General features: G+C 61.1%; 6 protein-coding genes across 6 annotated transcripts; 3 read left to right on the plus strand and 3 right to left on the minus strand.

Annotated features, from left to right (window-relative positions):
• Positions 1–19: 19 nt before the first annotated feature.
• DCS_03326 (heterokaryon incompatibility protein) lies at positions 20–2,278 on the minus strand (the record flags this gene model as incomplete). Its single annotated transcript, XM_040800647.1, has 1 exon — positions 20–2,278. One exon carries the CDS (start codon positions 2,276–2,278, stop codon positions 20–22), a length of 2,259 nt encoding a protein of 752 aa, XP_040655680.1.
• A 2,797-nt stretch (positions 2,279–5,075) lies between these two features.
• On the minus strand, positions 5,076–7,414 carry DCS_03327 (protein phosphatase regulatory subunit Gac1; the record flags this gene model as incomplete). The annotated part of the gene is made up of 2 exons (XM_040800648.1): positions 5,076–5,510; positions 5,651–7,414. The coding sequence occupies 2 exons, from the start codon at positions 7,412–7,414 to the stop codon at positions 5,076–5,078; spliced, it is 2,199 nt and encodes a 732-aa protein (XP_040655681.1).
• A 2,306-nt stretch (positions 7,415–9,720) lies between these two features.
• On the plus strand, positions 9,721–10,461 carry DCS_03328 (uncharacterized protein; the record flags this gene model as incomplete). Its single annotated transcript, XM_040800649.1, has 1 exon — positions 9,721–10,461. The coding sequence occupies one exon, from the start codon at positions 9,721–9,723 to the stop codon at positions 10,459–10,461; it is 741 nt and encodes a 246-aa protein (XP_040655682.1).
• Positions 10,462–13,031: 2,570 nt separating this feature from the next.
• DCS_03329 (uncharacterized protein) lies at positions 13,032–13,430 on the plus strand (the record flags this gene model as incomplete). Its single annotated transcript, XM_040800650.1, has 1 exon — positions 13,032–13,430. The coding sequence occupies one exon, from the start codon at positions 13,032–13,034 to the stop codon at positions 13,428–13,430; it is 399 nt and encodes a 132-aa protein (XP_040655683.1).
• Positions 13,431–16,385: 2,955 nt separating this feature from the next.
• On the plus strand, positions 16,386–16,613 carry DCS_03330 (uncharacterized protein; the record flags this gene model as incomplete). Its single annotated transcript, XM_040800651.1, has 1 exon — positions 16,386–16,613. One exon carries the CDS (start codon positions 16,386–16,388, stop codon positions 16,611–16,613), a length of 228 nt encoding a protein of 75 aa, XP_040655684.1.
• A 2,521-nt stretch (positions 16,614–19,134) lies between these two features.
• Positions 19,135–20,966, minus strand: DCS_03331 (amino acid permease; the record flags this gene model as incomplete). The annotated part of the gene is made up of 4 exons (XM_040800652.1): positions 19,135–19,313; positions 19,396–20,173; positions 20,230–20,510; positions 20,615–20,966. 4 exons carry the CDS (start codon positions 20,964–20,966, stop codon positions 19,135–19,137), a joined length of 1,590 nt encoding a protein of 529 aa, XP_040655685.1.
• Positions 20,967–21,849: the final 883 nt, after the last annotated feature.

The raw sequence follows: 21,849 nt of genomic DNA on the forward strand, positions 1-21,849 counted from the left end.
GCACCGCTGTCGTCTATTCTCAGCACCGCAATGCAGCTGTCCTTGTTAAACCAGCGTATAGCTCGTCTCGATGCCGTTTTCCCATCGCCTCACCGTCCATGATTCCGTCGCAATACGCCTCGCCGACGTACTGCCATAGACCGCCCACATCCCGAAGCACATGAGGCATTGTGCCGCCGTGGAAGACCACGACCAAATCTCCCCGCCGCATGTGCGCCGGCCCCATGCCCAAGAGGCCCCTTCGGGTCCGATACAGTCTCCGTCCGGCATTCTTCAACAGGTTCGTCGTGAACACGCTCATGTCCTGGCCCATGGCCACGTGCGGGTCGAGCCCTACTCTTGCCAAGACGTCATGATCCGGCTTCAACGTCACCTTTCCGTAGCGGCGACGCAGCTTCACGTACCACGACGCCCACGCGATTCTCGTCGAGGCGACGCACATGCCGACCATGTCCTCGACAAAGTCCTCGAGAGCCTCCCATGCGACCTTGGAAGCGGAGATGGGCCCCTGCGCGCAGATGCGGAGGGTGTCCATCTCGGGCGGAGGAATCCAGTACCAGGGGGTGATGCCCAAGGTTCGGTATATGCGCGTGATGCGATGCGCCGCGACGGTGGCATCCGAGCGGAGGAGCCGTCGCCCCAGAAGTGAGATGGCATCATGCAATGCCCCGAGCCTTTCGCACCCGGCGGATGCCCCGAGCTTGTCCGAGAAGTGGCGGTACGACAAACCCGAGTCGCAGAGACGAAGCGAGATGGTACGCGCCGTTCGCCCTCCGTCGTCGTCCGATGCGGCGGCTTCCTCGACAAAGTCCGACACCTCGTCAAAGACCATGCTCGCCCGGCCGTAGTCGATTTGCTGCATGATCTGCACATCGGGCTGCGCGCGACATGTCCGCTCCCCGACGGCCGTGATCTCGTCGACCGTGCAAGCGCGGATCGTTAGCCGGCGCGACGCCTCGTCGAACCGGATGCGGGTCTCCGTCGAGGGCCCTCCCGCAGAGTACACTGGCGTTTTGCGCTCCGAGTAGCCCACGGGCACCGCGAGGTTCATGGCCCAGTCCGGGGCCCAGGAAGGCAGGCCCGGCGTCGTCTTCGGGAACTGGTTGTACAGCAGCGCGTCCACATATCTCTCCAGAAGCAGCGCCGCCACCTCGGAGTATATCTGCACGGCATCCTCGCCGTATCGGACCCGAACCCGCCGTCGAAGTTGATCGTCTTCGGCCGCGAGCCCCAGCAGGCCAAAGATTCGGTCTTCCGGTAGGCTTGAGCCAATCTTTTTCTGATCGCCGTTGACGCTGTACTTGAGCACGAGATCGTACAGCTCCTGGCGCGTGCCGCTCTGGTGGATCGTCTTGCGCTCCTGGAAGATGCGACCGAGGCTGGCCTTCTTTTCGAACAGGGCATTGCGACGAGTCAGCTCATGCTTGGACGTTGCCCCTGTCCGTTGTCGGATCCATTTGGTGTTGTGAAGATTGTAGAACAACGCACCGGCGCGGAAGCAGTCGAAGCACAGTGCTTGCGATCCGCAGACGAAGACGACCGAGGGTGCCAGGCAGGCCTCCTGGATGATCCACAGACGACCAAACCAATCTCGGTCAAGCACGTCGGCGAAGCCATCGAGCGGGAATCGGTCGCCGAATCGTTGCAGCATGCCCAGTATATCGTCCCTGTCCTCGCGCTCCGCATCGTTGATGTCCAGTGAGGAGTCCATGACGGCGTCGAAGACGTGCATGAACTGGGCGACGTTTGGGTTCATGACGCGACTCAGAACTCCCTCGGCCGTAATCTCCTGGACGTAGGAAAAGTACTCTGCCGAGTTCGTCGTCGACGGGCCCAGCCACACGACGGTGCGAACGCAGTTGCTGTAAATATCTCGCATGCACCGCACCTGATGACTCTTTTCCGGCCCGTTGTTTTGGTCGATGCAGATCTGGTCGATGAAGATCGGCCGACTCGTCGTGTCGTTGGCACCGAGATGGAGCAGCGCGAGCTCCAGGGGGCGGTATATGCGAAGAGTCCAAGATCCATCCTCTGTCTCTACAATTATGCGTCGATTTGGCTCGCGCAGGCGAGGGGGAACGTTCCACGCGTAGGAGAGGGCATCGTACGGCACTCTGGAGTCGGCATGATGCTCGATGAGTTCCACTCGCACCGTGCCCCAGGTGGCAGGAATCAGCGATGGCCTCGGAGGAAGAAGCTTGACGAGACGAAAGACTCTTGTTTCGGCGTCGAGGGGCGCATATCTATACTCGCGAAGGCTCGCACCGAAGGGCGACATGGCTCCGGCATCGCACGGCGTGGTGGTGTGACTATGACGGCCTTGAACACGCACACGAGGTAGAGATGCGAGCGTGCGCGAGCCCTTTTTCTATCCACGAATGAATCAAAGGACGGGAGAGCATGGCTTATAGGTCAGATGCTGGCACGTCTGGTGCGCGTCAGCCGCAATATTGACTTGTGTAACTTGCTATGCTGACCAGCGGGCGACAACAGATGGATTCATGGCTGATTTCATGAACGGGGTATAATTTTTCGATGCGCTGCTTTTTCTGGCGACTGAAAACTCAAAACCAGCAACTTTTGGTGATGCTCACGTATCCGGTCATCATGAAGGCATTCCAGCTCCGTTGGATAGTCCTCGTAGCTGACTGCGTGAACCGTGTATAATTTTTTTCGATGCGTTGCTTTCTCTGGCGACCGAAAACTCAAAACCAGCAACTTTTGGTGATGCTCATGTATCCGGTCATCAGGAATTCTTGCTCTGTTGGAAAGGCCCCCCAACTGACTGCATGAACGGGTATAAACTTCGATGCGTTCCTTTCTCCGGCGAACCAACAACTCGAAAAACATTTGGTGATGCTCGTGTATTTGGTCATCGGGAAGCCATTCCTGCTCCGTCCTCCTACCTTTCTATTCTACCACGAAACAGCTGGAGCATTGTGCGGCCAACGACAAGTTGCGTCCGACGGGACAATTATCTTTCAATTAAATCCAGCACGCCTGCTTCAACCGTGATGCCCATGTCCAACTCTGGGCAGCGGTGGCTTGTCAGGATACAGCAGTCGCAATTTGCTTGGTGCCGTCCTCCAGTTTGAAAGATTCCGCGTAGGACGACGGCAACGCGTGCAGTGCCCCCCATCACTACTGCACTTCACAGCGGAGGGCGAATTGCGTCTGGCGTCGAGGGCAGAGGGCACCGAGGCATCATGAGTAGGCGGCCTAGATGAATGCCGTGCTGTTATTTGGTACCCCTTTTCGCTAGACCGTTCCATTGGAATGGAGAAATCGCAACCTCGGCAACCGATTCGTATCGCCGCGGCTCGGTCGCCGTGCCAGGGATGATCCCGGCCCTCGTCCGGGCCCCACTTCGGCGTCAAGACCGGGCCGGGGCGTCGAGCGGCCGGTTTTCGGCCGAGCCCACGGTGCAACCCTTGCCGTCGGCTTCGGGCCTCGGACGGAGGGTTTTCCAGAAAACGATGCTCGCATGCTTTCGTACGCTCACGGCGATGCCACGCCGCTGCTCGACCCCGAAGCCGAGGTCCACGGCCGTCGGGAAGGGGATGGCAAAGATACGAGTAGGCGCGGTTGCGTCGCAGATTGACTCTCGAGCAAGACGCCTCGCCTCCGCCACCAAAGTGTCCTGTCCCGGCGGGTGGCCCACCCGAGAGCGGCGTGGAGGGTCTCCGGTCGAGGGCATTGTCTCACATCCCTGCTCGACGCCACTGCGTTCTCGGCTGCGTCACCGCCTCGTGTCGACACCGTGTCGTCTCTCCCGGCAACGAGCTCGTCGGTTTGCAGCGACCACAGCTCACCGCCGTCGAAAGCGAACGAAGACAGGCATCCACGGCACCCTGGCCCTCTACGACGCGTCGGAACGGCGTTCGGCGTGATCCGGAAGGGCCTCGAGTCTCCATCATGCCACTCGACGACGCCTGGATCAGCACACACGCCCGCCCCGCTCTGATCGAGACAATGTACCGTATTACCTGTAGTTGCCCTCGGCCTCGTCCCCTCCCCGTGATCGGACGCCGATGCGGGTCGAGAGACGAACAAAGGAGGGGGGGGGGGGGGCGTCAAGGGTTACTGGTGCGATGCGGGGAAGAAGATTGTGTGGATGGAGACGTAAAAAGGCGTTGGCGTCTTCGAGGCCGTTGCTATTTGCAAGCCACCAGATCGTGTTTCAGACCGTCGTCGGGTGAGACAGCATGCTGCATGCGCCTACATGAACTGACACATCGTCGTCGTCCGCACCGAGGGCATGGCGCCGATTCCGGCCTACCGAGCCGTGGGTGAGACAGCAGCTCGACAGCTCGACAAGTACTCGTACGCATGCGCACATGACACCGCTCGCAGGCCTTGGAGACCTCGAGGGATTCGGAGAAAAAGTAGATTCATCTTTCTTGTCTCATCCTATGTCGTGTAATCCTCATACCATGAATTATTGAACGCTCAAGTGAACATGTGCGGGGAACGCATCCATCGTCCCGGATCGGGCGCACGCCGACGGCAGCCCCTTTCCAACAAAACAGGTCCCCAGCTTTCCTCCCCTCGAGCATTCGACGTCGTCATCGCTGCGGCCGTTATGAACAGGAGAAGAAAAAAAAAGACAATGTACAAAGAGGTACGGCAAGCCAAATCGACACCGGCTTTTACACACCTATATCCCATGCCGTGTTCCAATCCCAAGTCCCAAAAAGGCCATCCAAAACTCCAAACAAAAAATGGCAGATCCAAGCAGGAACGACGCTGTTGTCCGATAAAACGTCATCTCCATTCTCTCAAGGTGGTGCAGCGTAGTGTAGAGCACTCTGTGTGGTGTAGACTAGGGTGGTGTAGAGTAATGTGGTGTAGCGTAATGTGGTGTAGCGTAGTGTTGTAGCATAGTGGTGTTGCGTAGCTGTGCAGTGTAGTGTAGTTGGTGATGCAGCGTAGTGCAGCTTCTGATGGTGTGGTGTGGTGTGGTCGGCCCACTGAACTGTAGTGTAGCATACCGCGGTGTAGAGTACTGCAGTGCAGCGTACCGCAATGCAGCGTAGACAGTGTAGCGTCCTGCTGCAGCCGTCGTCGTTTGACGTCTACCCTCGAATCGCCGTGGCAGGCTGCGAGTCTGCTGTCCAGGGGAACCTGTCCGACATGGGACCGAGGAACGGCACCTCGCCCGGAGCCGACCCGGCACCAGACGCCAGGGCGGGCGGCGTCGACCTCGGGCGGCTCGAGGGGGCTTCGGTGCCCGACGCGAGCGCGGGCGACGTCGATCGAGGGCGCCTCGGGATCGTCAGTTGGTCCCGCTCGTTGCCGGGGGTGCTCTGCGCCGTCGACGCCGGCGAGGCCGCCAACGTGTAGCCGCTGGGCTCGTGGATGCGGATCGAATGATGGACCGCCGTGGTGCGCGTCTCGCTCGACAGCTTCTCCTCGTCGTCCTCGGCGGCGGCGGCGGCCTTGGCCTTGTCGCCGGCGACGCCGTTCAACGACGCCTCCTTGACCGTGGGGCTCGATTGCTTCGATCCAAACTGCAGCAGGCAAAGACGGTTAGTCAAGCTCAGGCGGCGTCGCTGGCCCGCCTCCGTCGCGCCCGCCAACGTGCTCACGGACCGGACGAAGCCGTGGCGGGGGGCTTGCGGATGTGGAACGCGGACCCGGGGGTACGTACAAAGCAATACTTGTCGACGAGCTCCTCGTACGAGGCGCTCGGGAGCCCCAGGCTCGAGGGTGAGCAGGAGTCGGTCGAGGACGAGTGGGCGGGCGAGGCGGGCGAGTCGGCCGGGCGGGTGCCGAGGCCGCGCACGTTCCTCTTCATGTAGAGGGCGTCCTTGTCCTTGGCCATCGAGTCCTTGGCCACCTGCATGGCGGCGCTCAGCGAGGCGCCAAAGTCGTAGCGGTTCGAGAAGGCGACGCCGCTCGGCAGCTTGAGCGTCTGCGAGACCAAGTCGCTCGCGAGGTTCCTCGACGACTTGGTCTTGAGGCGCAGCATGGGCCCCTCGAGGCCCAGCTTGTCGGGCTCGCCGCAGAGCGCGTCGAGCGAGGCCGGCACCGACGTCGGACGCAAGGCGCTCCGGCCGGGCGACGGCCTGCGGCTGCTCCGGGGCAGGCTGAGGGGCGGTTGCGAGGCGGCGCCCTGGAAGTGGTTCCGGCCATTCTGGGGCAGGTGCTTCTTCCTGAAGTCGACCTGGAAGTTGATGGATCCGTTGTTGTCCCAAAACTCGCGGCCGCCGACGCAGTACCGGACGCAGAAGAAGAGCGTCTTGGACTCGAGGTTGGCCATGTCGGAGAGCTTGATGGCAAAGGTGAAGCGGTCGCTCGACGAGTCGGCGGCGCGGGCACGTATGTCGTGGCTGAACTCGGCCGCCACCTCGGAGACGGTCTTCCAGTAGTCGAGCGTGAAGCGGCAGGCGACGTGCTTCTGGAAGGCGAGGTTGGCGACGGCGACGGAGCCGAGCAGCTGCTTCTGGTCGGGCGAGAGCCAGACGCGCTCGAGGCGGACGGGCATGCCCTCGCGGGCGCGCGCGTCGTGGGGGAAGTTGGACGTCACGAGCTCCCACTCAAAGGGCGGCGAGCGGACCTCGAGCTTGCCGTCGGCGGGGAAGGGGTACTCGCCGTCGCTGTCGTGGCTCTCGACGGGCGACGAGCCGGCGCTGACGGCGAGGGGCCGGTCGACCTGGAGGAAGTGGCGGACGTGCTCGAGGTGGGAGTCGAAGTGGACGGCCTTGGAGAAGACGGGGGTGCCGGGCATGCTCGCGGGCCGTCGACGCGAGGCGCGGAGGGCGGGGCGGACGAGCTCGCCCGACTTCTTGCGCACCATCTGGGGCTCGTACTTGAGGTCGTCGTCCATGTCGTCGTCGGAGCACGAGACCGAGTTGCCGGCCGACTTGGGCGCCGTGATGGCCGAGTCGGTGGCCGACCGGACGTGGCCCTGCTTCCGCCGCCTCGACGAGATGAGGGGCAAGGAATCGGGGGCGAAGCGCGGGCGGAGGCCCGGAGGCCGCACGGCTGACGGGCTCCGCAAGCCGTCGACGGACTCGTCCGTGAGCGGCAGGGGCATCAGCGTCACGACGGCGCGCAGGTCCTTGACCTTGACGGCCTCGGGGCCCTCGACGGCGGGTGGCGCCTCGTCATCGCTGCCGGACGTGGCCGACTCGGGCGGCGAGACGATGGCGCCCTTGGGGATGAGCTGCCCGTTGTCCAGGGGCAGCGGCGGTGACTGCCTCACGCTGCGGCCGAGGGCGACGTGGGCGTGCGTGACGGCCGCCTCGTCGACGGGCGTCACCGACGGCGTGCGGCGGTGCTTGCTGAGGTACGAGGCCGACCGGGGGAGCGACGGGCGCTCGGCCGTCTGGAAGGAGGAGCGGCGGCTCGCATCGGGCGAGGTAGGGGCTGAGGAGGCGGGCGATCGGTGCGAAGGCGGCGTGTAAGGCATTCCCAACGACACGTCCCGGGGACGAATCGTCGATGGGGCGGGGGCTTCGAGAAAAAGCTGGGCGAGGAGGGGGGATTGGCAGGGGGGGCCGTGATCCAGGGCCCTTTTCGACCGTGTAGAGATTAAATCATGTGTCGTCGGATCGTGGTCGAGGTCTGTTGGCGAAGACCGGATGGCAAAGACCAGATGGCGGAGACCGGTGGCTGTTACGACGCGAGAGGGTCGACGGGGTCAGCCGGTGATTGCTGTCTGAGGCGAGGATGAGATGTCAGCGACGGCAAGGGCAGACATTGTCGAGAGAAAAAGAGCAGAAGAGGCAAAGGGGGATGAGGAGGAAGGGGATGGCAAAATATAGGAAACAGGATCATGGTGTTGTTCCGAACGCAGAGCAGGAAGGAACAAAAAAAAAACTCGAGTCGCGATTGCCAAAATCAAAATTGTAGTGCATGCAGCAATCGGCACCTACAGGGGCGGCAGGAGGCGGACGGAAATGTCCGGATGCGGCGACGAAAGGGGGTGCCTGCCAACGGCGCAAGCGGGCAGGAGCGGCCGACGGGATGCGGACCGAAAAAATTAAGATAAAAAAAAAGGACCAACTCGGCGCGCTCAAGGCGAGGACGGCCAAATGCAAGAATAAAATGCCAGTCGGCCGATGGGTCGTCGGTCCGTGGGAGGGAATATTACGAGGCGATGCGGCGAGGCAACGGGCTCGAAAAAATTCGGGCGCCGACCGTGGGCGTGGGCGTCGCTGGCGCTGGAATGGCCGTCGACGTCACGGGCGAGACAGGGGGTCGCTCGCCGCTCGAGAGGCTCTGCGGTCTCGGCAGGGGTCGAATCGGTCGTCGGCACCTCGAGAGCGGTCTCGCGATGACTGCTCGGCCTGAGGGAGGATGAAGCGGGAGAGGAGAGGTCGTCGACCGACGGATGGGGCGGGGACGTCGTGGTTTTGCACTCGGCACGACGGGCTTTCAGGCGAGGCGACGGGCCCGGCGTCGAGCGCGACGGCGAAAAAACCAAGGCACCACCGCTCCGTACGGTGCACTAGATTGACCGCTAACGCCAGCGGACGGGGGGGCCATGGTCGATGGTACCGGCACTGGTGGCTGCGCGGGTGTCATGGATGGATGATGGATGGATGCATGGTTGGCCGGAAGGGTGGATGCGGTTAGCGCGTGGGTCGAGGATGGGATGGGTGGGATGGGTGGATGGACGGATTATGGTTTTGGACCGGAGATGCATCACGATCATGGGGGGTCCGGGCCCGGGTCCACGGCCGGCTGCGCCCTCGGACGGTCAGTGGGCAGGCTGCCAGCGTCGAGGCACCGTCGAGCATGCTTGGCCACGCACCGTCGTGGGCGCAGGCACGAGCACGTCGAGCAACGAGTGCGCCGTCGTGTATTTTTCGTTTTCGTTTTGTTGCATTTTTGCTCCTCATGCTCTCTTGGCGTTCGTCTGGTGGTTTGCGTTGATGCTCGCACCGCACGGATGCCACGCACGCACCGAGCATCGACAGGGACCACGCTGCCACGGCGGCGCTGCACCGACGCGGCACGGTGCCTTTCCAAACGAGCGGGCGCCCGAGCTGCTCCCAGGCGTCGGCGGATTCGGCGCGTCGAGGGAGGGACCGATGGGCGGCGACGAAGACGCGCCTCGACGAAGACCCGACGACGACCCGACGACGGCCGACGGGCAGGGAAACGACGGCATCGAGGGGCATCAAACGAGGGCGACGGAGAGCGACGGCGAGAATCCATCACACCACCGGGCCCGACGAATCCGTCATCGTCGTCGGCGTCGCTCTGCCGCGCCGCCACGCACGCCGAGGCGCTGGGGGAAGCTCGTCCTAGGGGGTCTTGGCCCCTGGGGAAGGGGGGGGGTGGCTCGCAATGGCGGTGGGGGAGCAGGCTAGCGCTTGCAGCGCGAGGCTTGGCGCTAACAGGCAATCCGTCGATCGGAGAGAAGCGGGGGGGGGGGGGGGGAGAGGAGGCGAGGGGGAAAAAGGTAAGGGTTGCCCTGCGACGGGGGTTCACAGTCGACGGCTTATCAAGGGAGGATACGGCTCGGTGGCCTGTTGGGACGTGGCGGGTGGCTCGATGGCGTCGGCGGTGCATGCGTGCTCGTCGAGTACCTCTACGGACAGGCCCTCCGTTTCCGCGTACCCGCCCGCCCGCGTCGGGCTGCGCAGTACGGCGCACGGCGTACCGGTACATGGGGCTCGGCGCGCTCATGGAGAGAAGCATCCAGCACCTACGAGAAGGTTCCATCAGCGGCGGCCACGAAACGGCGGCAGCAGCTGCACGCGCGAAATGGTGGCAGCAGCCGTACGCACGAAGTTTTGGCAGCAACCGCACGTACGAAATGGTGGCAGCAGCAGCACGTACGAAATGGTTCCGGCAGCAGCAGCAGCAGCTACCAAATGGTTCCAGCAGCGGTCGCTACGAAACAGATGCAGCAGCTGCTCCTACGAAACGGCTCCGGCAGCGGCACGTACGGGATGGTCCCAGCAGCGGCACCTACGACACGGCCAGCAGCTCGTACGAAATGGCTTCGGCAATGGCACCTACGGAATGGTTCCAGCGGTAGCAGCTACGGAATGGGTCCAGCAGCACCTCCCACGAAATGGCTCCAGCAGCGTCAGCTACGAAATGGCCACCAGCGTCAGCTACGAAATGGCCAGCAGCTCCAACGAAATGGCTCTTGCAGCGGCAGCTTCGAAATGGCTCCGGCAATGGCACCTACGGAATGGTTCCAGCGGTAGCAGCTACGGAATGGGTCCAGCAGCACCTCCCACGAAATGGCTCCAGCAGCAGCTCCCACGAAACGGGGTCGGCAGCGGCACCTACGACATGGCCAGCAGCTCCTACGAAATGGCTCCGGCAGCGGCACCTACGAAATGGCCAGCAGCTCCTACGAAATGGCTCTGGCAGCGGCAGCTACGGAATAATTCCCGTTCAGCAGCTACGAAAAAAAATGGCACCGGCAGCGGCACCTACGAAATGGCCAGCAGCTCCTACGAAATGGCTCTGGCAGCTGCAGCTACGGAATAATTCCCGTTCAGCAGCTACGAAAAAAAATGGCTCCAGCAGCGGCACCTACAAAATGGCACCGGTCCCGCTGCTGCTGCTACGTAATGGCTCCAGCTGCGACACCTACGAAATGGCTCCAGCAGCAACCGCTACTAGACGGCTCCAACGGCGGCACCTAATTTCGGCTCCGGCATCGGCACCTACGAAATGGTTCCAGCAGCGGCACCGCCGGCACGCCCAGCACGGTTGCCACATAGGGACCTGCAAACGACGACGACGGGCAAGGCCTTCCTCGCCGGTCGACGTGGCCATTCATGCTGCTCCTGGTGCCGGTGCTTTGCTGCACCTGGTTTGGTACGTTCGTGCTCGTACCATGCCCCGCGAATGCCACTGTCATCATAGGCGTGCACCTGAGGTACGTACACGTATCCGCACCTACAGTACAGTGCTGGCTGTCTACTGCACGGCGCGAAGTCAACTAATCACAACTACTGTAGCTGTACGTGACGGAGCGAGGTGCCGTGCCGTGCCATTCGACGCGATGCAACGCGACGCAATGCGATGCAACATGACGCATCGTGGGAGGCGCCGATGATACCGGCCGATGGACGGACATTGCCGTGGCCGTCCTTGGCCATGATCGCCTGGCACATCAAGTGCCCTCGACGTTTGCTCCCCTGGCCGTCCTTGGCCATGATCGCCTGGCACATCATGCGCCCTCGACGTTTGCTCCCCCGGGTGCAGTGCCGGTCCACCATGGCGACGGTCGAATTCCGCGCACAGAGGCACCTCCGCGGCGCTCGCGTGGCAGCTCATGCTCGGCATGCCCATGTCGAAGCACGCAAACGACGGAGCACCTCGTCTCGTCCACCCGAGGCGCCCGACACCGCCGTCACGGTATCGGTCTGGCCACGGACGCCGTTCCGAAGCCGAGCACGCACCGTACGCGAGCAACCCACCACGGCTGCGCGGGACCCCGTGGCACACGCCTACCGGCGACGACGGTGGCCGCGAATCGTGCTGCGTGCTGCGTGCTGCGCGCGTACGCCTTGGGAGCTGGACCGGCCGTGACGCCCTTGCTCGGTCGACACATTCGCTTCCGGGTGGAGGGACGAAAAATTGCGGCCGGCGGTGTGTCGACGATGTCTTGGTCGCATGCATGCATCTCGCAGCGCAATCCCTGCAATGCAATATACTTGCATGCACTTGTACGGCGTGCCGCGCGGTAGGCATTGGCTGCTTGGGTAGGTACCTACAAGCATTATTTCTCATTATTACTGTCCAGTCGTCTGCGGAGCGGCAGTTCAAGTGATCACGACTTGCACGATACGCATGTGCTGACATAGCACAGGGCGTTGACGATGAAGCATTTGCACTCCGCTCACCTACGCAGCGCGGGCTTGCACGGCCATGCACAGCACAGCTGCTTGACAAAAGTGACGATTCAGTTTTGGCAGCGCTTCTCCTACAAATTGAATCGACCTTTTTGCCACCCACCATACAACTACTTGCACTTGCACTTGTGCAAGCACACCTACTCCCGCACATGTCGAGCGCAGTGGTTGGTATATATTCGCATCGTCGACGACCTTGCCGACAACGCGTCTCCCTGCACTGCCGTTTAAGCCGGCGCCCATGTCCACGCCGGTGGCATGCTTTTCACGGACGAACTACCATGCGGAGCATATTCCAGGTAGTATTCCTGCTCATGAACGGCGTGCCACGCACCTGTAAGTACAGTGCTGCGCCTAACGTACCCTCCACAGCACTGCACCCACGTTACCTACTAGGTATGCAGTACAAATACCACACCTACAGTACCTCTGCGGCAGTACGTTCATACGGTACTGTGATCTCGCGTCAACCAAATTATTCACACAGCAAGACCGCAATCACTAGACAAAAGTGACGATTCAATTCCGGTCGCGCTACTACTACAAATTGAATCGACATTTTTGCCAACCCAATGTACTTGCTGTACGTGGGTATATTGTTTGCAAGTGTGCCAATTAGTGTTCACTGTACGGAGTACACTTAAGCACCGACACCTAAGCACCGACACCTAAGCACTGACACCTAAGCACTGACAATTAAGCACTGACACCGAAGCACAGTACACCTAAGCACTGTACACCTAAGCACCTACACCAAAGCACCCACACATAAGCACCTACGCCTAAGCACCTACACCTAAGCACCCATACATAAGCACCTACGCCTAAGCACCTACACCACTTGTGCTCCGTACTTGGTCGCACACTGATGCCATTCGAGGTACGGAGTATTAACAGAGTAACTTTACTTGTGAATACAGTACCTGTACGGAGTACAATGTACGGTGTATTGGTGCGTATGCAGTCACTACACACCCATCACTCTACGCCCATCACTCTACGCCCATCACTCTATACGAACAGGGCATTCTGCACATTGCAGGTCCTTGTCAAGGTGCCTTCGCCGACAGAAGGCGCTCGTCGCAAGTACAGTGCACCTGCTGGGTACATGCCCGTTGCCCGCCGGCGTCCCCCCTCGGCGGCCATGTGGGTTTCGCGGCGCGGGCTCCGCCATGCCGACTCCGAGCTCCGGCCGTGATGCCGGATCCCGAACCCACGCCGTCCTCGCACACGGGCATCGACACCTGCCGTGCGCCCATCACTCGTGCCCGCTCGTCACGTCTGGTTCGCGATGCCTTTGTGCTCGCGCTCGTGGACCTGCGCGCGCGTGCCCTTTTTCGTCAACGTGCGCCGAAGCCCACGCCGGAGCCGTCGCGGCCGTTTCTCCCGCCCCCGCGCCTCGACCCTCGCACGATACGATGGGAGCAAACGGCAGACGCAACAGCGCACATGCTTGCTGAAAGTGTCCATGGACCGTACGGCGAGCATGGCGAGTGGCTGCCCTCGTATCTCCTCGTCGACGGATGCACTCGTATCAACTCGGAGGGTGAACACGTGCAACTACAACCACGCCTTTGTGCATCCTACGGCCGATGAGCATGACGAGACAAGGGCCGGCACTCGGCCCTGCCTGCTCGAGCATACGGCGCTGCGCGGGACGCTCTCTCGCCCGATGGCGCCGTCGTGACGTCGGCTCCGTGCCCCTATTCGCACGCCCGTGACGTGCCGTGCTTGCGCGCCTCTGTCCGCACCGATTGCCTCCCATTCTTGGCCTCGTCGCATCCAGCCGTTCACCGTACGGTATGGGCGCCTGCAAACTCGCCACGCCGGCGACGGCCCAACGGCTGAAAATCGTGGGGGAGGAGACGCCCGAGGCGGCCCCAGAAACTCGAGCGCCACTTGCACCATGGCTTCGACAACGACACCAACTCGCCGATGCGGAGTTTGATCCGCCGCGCAGCCGAACAAGCCAGAATCCACCGTCCGAGTCGTCGAGTCTGCCGCCGGCACGTCGTGTCCATCCATCGGCTGCTGTTCCGTCAAGTATGCCCCTGTCCTGCGTGCGCTCGCGTACCGTGCATCCATCGCTCCGTGCTTGCTTTGCTTCGTATCTGCACGGTACGGGTAGGTAGGCCTGCAGGCATACTTATGGAATTTACTCATCAGCAGCAGCAAGGCTTGCAGTTGTACGCGTGCTGCGTACAATAACTGTACCGTAATAGCTGTACACCTAAAAGTACGACTAGCAATGTTGCAACATGGAGCAGAAATTTTGCCATCTCGTCCCACTGCGGCTGGGCCACCACGACTCCGCACCGGACCGGGGTCTGTCCAGCAAAGTCAAAAAGATAAGGATTGGTCAGGCTTCTTCATGGCACACCCGGCGGGGGGCCACAAGCCTCCTGGCCCTCGCACAAGTGCCGGCCTGCCTTTTTTTTTTCCTCGTTGGCTGGACGAGCCATGAATCATCACGACCTCGACACGAGTCTCCTCCAGGGGGCCTCCGTGTGGACGACGGATGGATGCCGCGTGTTAAGGAGAACGAGTGCTTCCCGAGCAAGACGTGTGTCTTGATGCCCCGGCTTCACCGGTTCCACGTGTACGTGTAGGTGCAGGTAAGTGGCATCGAATCGTCGCATCGTCCTCCCGGCCTTCGGTCCGTCTATCGACGGGTGGCGGAACGCCCGTGTTGGACCGACACAAATTCTTCATCCTAACACGAGTACTTGCTGTGGTTGTTCACAAGTCCGTACTTGGCACACCACAAATACTTACACACACACCCAACTATTACTTGTACTGTGGGAGAGCACGCACTTTACACCCATTCATCTGCTGGTCCTTGTCCTTGCGCCGCCCCCCTTTTCCTCCTCGTCGTTGGTCGACGGACGGAAGCAGGGGTCGGTTCTGTTGGGGCAACAATCGCCGCACTCTCACCCCCATGCAACCTCGTGGTATTACGCCCATCGTTCCTCGGGCATGTAGGTGCCATGGCGAACTGTACTTTTTCTTCTACATAAATTTGCGCGTGCAGCAATACCTGTGCTTGCATGGGCATGGACAGAGTACCCCTATGCCCGGCGTACTTACATCAAGCAGGTCTGCGGCACCTACGTCGACTTGTACGCTGGGTGTGTTTACGCGTTTCTCGTTCGTGCCGAGGCCGGATCCCAAACCCAACGCTACTCTTCACCCTTGTCCAGCCTCGTGCATGTTGGCTACCTGCTCGTAGCCAGCCGTACGCGTGGTTTGGCATCATGCACCACCATGGTCCTACCATGTGCCGCCATGATGTTCATGCACAACCCGGCTTCGCTCTGGACGCTCTGGACGGTCGGCAGTCCACTGTCACGAGCCCCTCGACCCTGTTGCTCGGGAGGACGCAAACGAATGTAGCTGTACGGTTGTGGTTACACCCTTCACCCTGCTCCCGTGTCGCATGCCTCCGCCTGCACGTCATCGAGTCATTTTTGCCATCGCCCTCTTATCCTCCGAACCACGCGGTGGGGGAAGCTCTGGTGGAGCGGCGGCACATTTCGACCCTGGTCGCCCGTGGGAAGCGCCAGGGGGTTCTCGGATGGACCAGGGTTGCTCGCGCCGTGCGGAAACGTTGCTGGGGCGGCATGACTCCGTACGCCTACATGTGCAGGCAGGCGTATCGGTGCGGTGCTCGATGGTTGCTTGTCCATCTGCTTCCGTCTCGCCGACGCGCGGGTGATGCGGCAACTCGTGCTTGTCGATGCACCTACGACGTGATTCGGCTTCGACGGCACCATATCGTGCGGAAGCCTCCCTCGACGTTTCATCCCCTTGCCATCTTCTCCACAAGTACGAGCTCTCGCAAGCGTGCCCATGCACCGTTACATGTCCATTCACCGCAATTACAGCGCGATTGCGCCGATGCTGCTGCTCGCGTTGCAGTGACGGCGAGAATTCGACCCAACACCGTGGCCAAGGTCGCATCGTCGTGATAACAGCCGTCGCCGCCGGCGATTCGTCTGCCCACCCACTCACGATCAAGCTCCCCGTCGCCCACTGTACCGCTAGCAGGGTCGCGGTGGCAAGGACCAGCATGGGAACAGGCAAGCGGGCCGGCCGACATGGATGTTGCGCTCCTACAGCACAGCACTGCACGCGCAGCAGAGATACTTACATGTGCAGATAAGAGCATGAGCGCAAGCAGGTAAGAGACTTCGTATCGGTCCATGCCAATGTTAATACGCATGGTTCACGCATTCTTGTACCGTTTGCCAAAGGCACGCCGTCACAAAGTCGGATGATCTCGACCTCCTGAAGGAGCGTACCTCGGAGATGTTGGAAGGAATTAATTTCGTGGAGCAAGTATACGGTTACGCCAAGTTGAGTTTTACTCATACGAGATGGTACTTGCACGTACAACTAAACCACAACTACGGTACTGTCGTTAACGGCCAACGGTGATGTAAAGAGAAGAGGTGCTGCATAACCAACCCCGTCGTCATTATGCTGCGCTCCCATGTCGACTGCACGTCGCCTCTCGTGTGCTGGCACCCTTAGGTTGGCTAACGGAAGATGGCGAAGCTTTCAACGTCTGCCTCTCACGGAGACGCCAGCGTCGGTTTCGCGCATGGCAACACCATTCGCCGTCGCCGTCGTATATCAACTGTTGTAGTCTTCCGCCACAGTCTGCGGCAAAGAGTCATGGTCGTCTTCGAACCCTTGCCGGCGCAAGACGGTCCCGCGTCCGGACTCGTGCATGCCGATCATCGAGCGCCGTCTCCCCAACATGGCGCGACGTAGACGCGATGCAACCACATGGCCACCTCGCCACAAATACCTGGTTTTTTTTAATACAATGTGCTGCCTGCTTCTACGACGTAGGTCCTAGCTTGCCGGGAACCTTTGTGCTTCGAGCCCCGGCGGGACACCACCACGAACCCCGGAATGCGAGGAGGCCGATAGTGGCAAACTAGCTCAAGCAGCGCTGAACTGGCCTCGGGGAAGTTGGTGTGCTCTAAAACTGACGGTGCCGTCGGTCTAGCCCGAGTGAGAAAGGATGTGTTGGCAAAATATGACATGACACTAGTTTCCATTCTTCCCCAACGTTTGCCCGTGGAAAGCGTGGGACCGGCCGTCGCCATCTTCGGTTGCCGGCTTCGATAACCTGTCGATGGCGTCGAGGCTGCAATGTGGCCGAGATGATGTGCATGGCGGTAGCACTGGTGTGTGTTGCGGATGTAACAAACGAGGGAAACCTTTGCCAAGCCTGCGGCAGTCCCAACGAAGCGGTCTGTCGGTGTGATGCTGCCATCCCAAACGACCTTGATCGTAGCGCGGCAGGGATGGCATCCAGTTGTGTCTGCTCAACGTTTACTGCAACTCGACGTCAGTTCATATCAGAGTTGTCCGTTGCTAGTCCACGACGACGGAACCATGAGACGGAGAGAACAGGAGACGAAGAAAACAGGAGACGGAGAAAACAAGAGACGAAGAAAACAGGAGATGGGGAAAAGGGACAGATCAGGTGGAGGGTACTGGGCACAACCATCATCGACCGGCATCATGCTAGTGTCATGATCCCCCTCAGCCTCCTGCAGCCAGGGCAGTACTAGGCTCGACGTCGGCCGTGCTTCCCCTGGATTTGTTTGCATTATCCTGTCCAGTCGGTGAGTTCTTGTACCAAGAGCTTGGCACGAGCAGCGCTCTGTCGACCGGAGAATGCTTTCCGCCAACGTACCGGAAGGGGAGGTGATGAGTCGTTCATTCGTTTGGTGCCATGGAAGCATACTGTGAAAGCACGACCTGGGACGTCGAATACCCCCATCACCTCGCACAGAGTTACCACGCACAAGTTCATCAAGACGCATGCCGCGCAACGTCCCAGGCCTTGGATCGGCAGTCAGCCACGGTTGGGCGCATGCGGTCCTCCCCCATCCTGATGCTCGAGTGTGATTTTGTGTCACATGCGACCTCCTCAATCCTGATGCTCGAGTGAGATTTCATGTTAACGGGCACCAGGGATGACGCCCCTATCCGGTTCGACAAGGCTCGCCATCAAGGGACGCTGCTCTGGTGGACGTGTCAAGTCATCCCATCCCCGCAGGACCGCCCCTCTGCCGATAGTACCATGCACACCAAAACCCTTGAGTGCATGCCCTGCCTTTCTGCACATGCCTCTTGATTCGAGCAGGTCGTCCGACGAGATAGACTAGTGCTGACGCGGCGTTTCGTCCCGAGCCTCAACGTCTTGCTGCATGTCAGTCGATTGTCGCCCGTGATGCCGGTACTCTGATTGTGCGTCGTCTCTCCTCTCTCGTTGCCTCGTTCAGACATGCACGCCAAGGCGGTCGTGCTCCTCGAGGCATGCGAGAGGAGGAAACACGGCGCGGCTGTGCTCCCTTTGTGGCCTCCATTTGCGATGCTAAACAACCCCCTATGCTCGTACTTTTTGGCTCACGTTGGCGATGCTATTGGAAATTGATTTACAAATGAATAGATAATTATATTCACCATATCCAAATACATCTAGCGCAGAAACGGGTAGGCCATGACCAACGAGACGGCCGTTTCTGGAGCATCATCACGCAAAATCCTGACAACGACGTAGCACTGACAGCACCGAGCGTGTGGTCGTGACCAAAACACCATACGGATTACGGGAGAATGGTTCACGACGCCCAACAGTTGACATTTTCCGCGTTGTAGCGCGGTGATGGATTCAATGTGTGAAATAAATTTCGGCTGGGCCAGATTCCATGCGGCGCATGTACGAGGTATAGGGTAGGCGGACAGGAAAGACGTATAGGGTAGGTGTATAGGGTAGGTGTATAGGGTAGGTGTATAGGGTAAGTGTATAGGGTAGGTGTATAGGGTAGGTGTATTGGGCAAGTGTATAGGGTAGGTGTATTGGGTAAGTGTATAGGGTAGGTATGCAGGGTAGGTATACAGGGTAGGACTATAGGGTAGGCGTATAGAGTTGGCAAACATAAAGCCGTATAGGGTAGGCTCCACAAGCCAGTCCGGGATGCGACGTCACAAACGCAATGGATCCGGCACGGCGCCAACGAGCATCTGAGCATCAAGCACATCATGGGTCATTTGCAAGAATTGCTGCCATATAGATACATGTACACGACTGCTTGCGCCAAGTGCATGGCCACCCTGTCCAGACGGTAGCGGGCCGGTATCGAACCAAGATTTACAAACAAAAGACACCTAGCATGCTCGCCTCGACGCCGAGGATACGGCATGCGAGCGTGGGACAACCACAAACGGCGCACTGGGATATCCAAAAACGGCGCAACTGCGCATCGGTGCGCGCTCAATGGTGCTCGCCCTGCACCGGCGGGCCGGCGTAGTTCTTGTGTCCCCAGGCCCAGTACCACAGGCCCGAGATGAGCATGGCGGCGACGAAGACGGCGGGCGCGTAGTTGACGGTCGCGGGCGTCACGGTCGGGCTCGTGGGCATGCAAAAGAGCGGCAGCGCCAGCAGAGACCAGCCTGCTCCGGTCAGCATCGCCACCAGGAACCCGTCAAGAACGGGTGACACGACGGGGCATCGGGGGGGGAAGGGGGCGCGTACCGATGGCGACAATGTTGCAAAAGACGCCGATGGGGCCGAGGTAAAACTGGCCGGTCCGGACCTGCTTGCGACCGCTCACGAGGCTGATGGCGATGGGGACGGCGTAGGCGGCGGTGAGGCAGATGACGCCGACGCCGGAAAAGGCGTTGAAGGCGGCCGTCGAGCCAAAGTAGATGAGGCCGAGGATGACCTCGACGACGGCGCAGAGGAGCATCGCGTTGAGCGGCACGTCGAGCTTGTGGTTGACCTTCATCCACCACTTGGAGCCGGGGATGGCGCCGTCGCGGGCAAAGGCCCAGGTGCAGCGCGACGAGGCCGTCGTGCAGCCGATGCCGCAGAGGAGGGCGAGGACCATGAGGGGCACGAGCAGGCCAAAGGCGCCACCGGCGCTGCCGACGGCGTCGACGATGATGGCGGGCACGGGCTGGCCCGAGGCGAGGCCGATGAGGTACTGGATGTTGGGCAGGACGAAGACGAGGGGGATGAGGAAGAGCAGGCCGGCAAAGGTGTTGATGACGACGGTGGCGACCATGGCCTTGGGCACCTGCGTCGACGGCTTCTGCACCTCCTCGCACATGCTGATGATCATGCCCGTCGACGAGGTCGCGTAGCCGGCGTGCAGGAGGCCGACGAAGAAGGACCAGCCGTCGGGCCAGCCGGAGCTGTTCTCAAAGGTCGTGAAGACGTACTTTGCGTCGTGGCGGCCGTTCTTGGCGATGGCGAGGACCGAGATGGTGATGGCGATGACGCCGGCAAAGGTCCAGAAGATGGCGGCCGTCTGGGAGGCGCGCGTTAGCGGGGCGGCGGGCGGGCTCGCGGCGAGGAATGACTCACGTCGAGGTAGGGCAGCCATCGGTTGCCGAGGGCCGAGACGGCGTTGCAGAGGATGGTGATGGCGAGGAAGATGAGGAAGACCTGGTAGGTGCTGCCCTCGAGGACGCCGACGCCGGGCTCCTTTTCGAAGACGTTGATGCAGGCGACGAAGAAGAGGGTGGTGCCAAAGTTGACGGCGAGGGTGATTGTGATGTTGCCGACGACGTAGAGCCAGCCGCAGATCCAGCTCGCGACGCGGCGCCACTTGGCGGGCGAGAGCATGAAGGCCTGGTAATAGACGCCTGCGCCGACGCACCGTCAGCGGCGGGAACTCGACACGAGGGGGGGGGGGGAGGGGGCGAGGAAGCCGACACGAGGGGGACGAGGAGAGGGGAGGGGCGCATACCTCCGGCCGTGGGATAGACGCTCGTAATCTCGCCGAGGGAGGCGGCGACGCAGATGATGATGGCCGAGACAAAGACCCAGCCCCAGATGATGTCGACGGGCCCGCCGTTGATGAGCGGGTAGTTGAGCGTCGTGGCGAGGCCGTAGGGGATCGAGGCGAGGACAAAGGACATAAAGGCCACCTGCCACGTCGAACGGGTGCGGGCGAGCTCGGGCTTGTAGCCGAGGTTCTCGAGGAGCTGGTCGGCCGTCTCGGCCTCGCCCGACGACAGGCGCGGCGGTTGCTGGTCAAACTTGTGGTCCATCTTGGACTCGCCGAGGCCGGCGTCGTGCTTGTAGTCTGCCGTCTCCATGACGGGTGGATCGACGAGGGACGAGGAGTGACGACGGGTGATGACGGCTGACGACCCGGAAAGATGACGGCGGGACGAAAGGGCGAAGAGATCCAGTCACCGGAGACGGATGGACGGAGGCGAGGTGAGACGAGAAGAGAGACGAGAGGATGGTGGAGGAACAGGTCAGACGAAAAGGCCGGTGAGACAGGGACGTCTCGGTGATGGCGTAGCACGGATGCCGTCGTCGACGGGACCAACAGGCGAAAGATGCGCCACCCTAGCGTCGAGGTCGAGCCGCGCCGACGAACTGCTGCTCACGGACGAGCCGGGTCACTGTCGGTTCGGTTGGCCGTCGCCTTTTCGTCTTGTCTCGTTGCTTGTCGTCGTCCGTCGTGCATGGGAGACTAGCGATGGTGAGCGATGGCGGGCAAACGGAGCGACGAATGACGGACGAGTCTGGGATTTGCCTGACACGAACCGATCGGGACCATGCAGAGGAGGGAGAGAGGAGGCCTCTGAGGAGGCTAGAGCATGGTGCTTATTACGGCCGAACCGAATCCGTGGCCATGGCTGCTCGAGATGGTAGGGGGTTAAAAGTCTGCCCCGGCTGACGACGGCCAGGAGGGGGGCGGCGACTCGCTCGAGAAGGCACGCCCACGCATGGCGGGAGGGGGTGGAGCGAGGACAGCCAATGCATTGACGGTGGGTCGGTCAGCCTCGGGCTGGTCACGAAGACGGGGGCGTTGGACCGATCGAGCGGCTTAGCCCGGCGCAGGTACCGGTACCTGGGCTCGAGGGGACGCGCCGCCAGAGGGGCAGTCGAGGGCCGGCGGGAACAAAGGTCCTCCGGGCTCCGTGGGTACCGGTACCTCGACGCACGGCGGACGATTCGCGCCGCCGT

This window comes from Drechmeria coniospora, chromosome 02 (genome assembly GCF_001625195.1).
Source record: "Drechmeria coniospora strain ARSEF 6962 chromosome 02, whole genome shotgun sequence".
Classification (NCBI taxonomy): domain Eukaryota; kingdom Fungi; phylum Ascomycota; class Sordariomycetes; order Hypocreales; family Ophiocordycipitaceae; genus Drechmeria; species Drechmeria coniospora.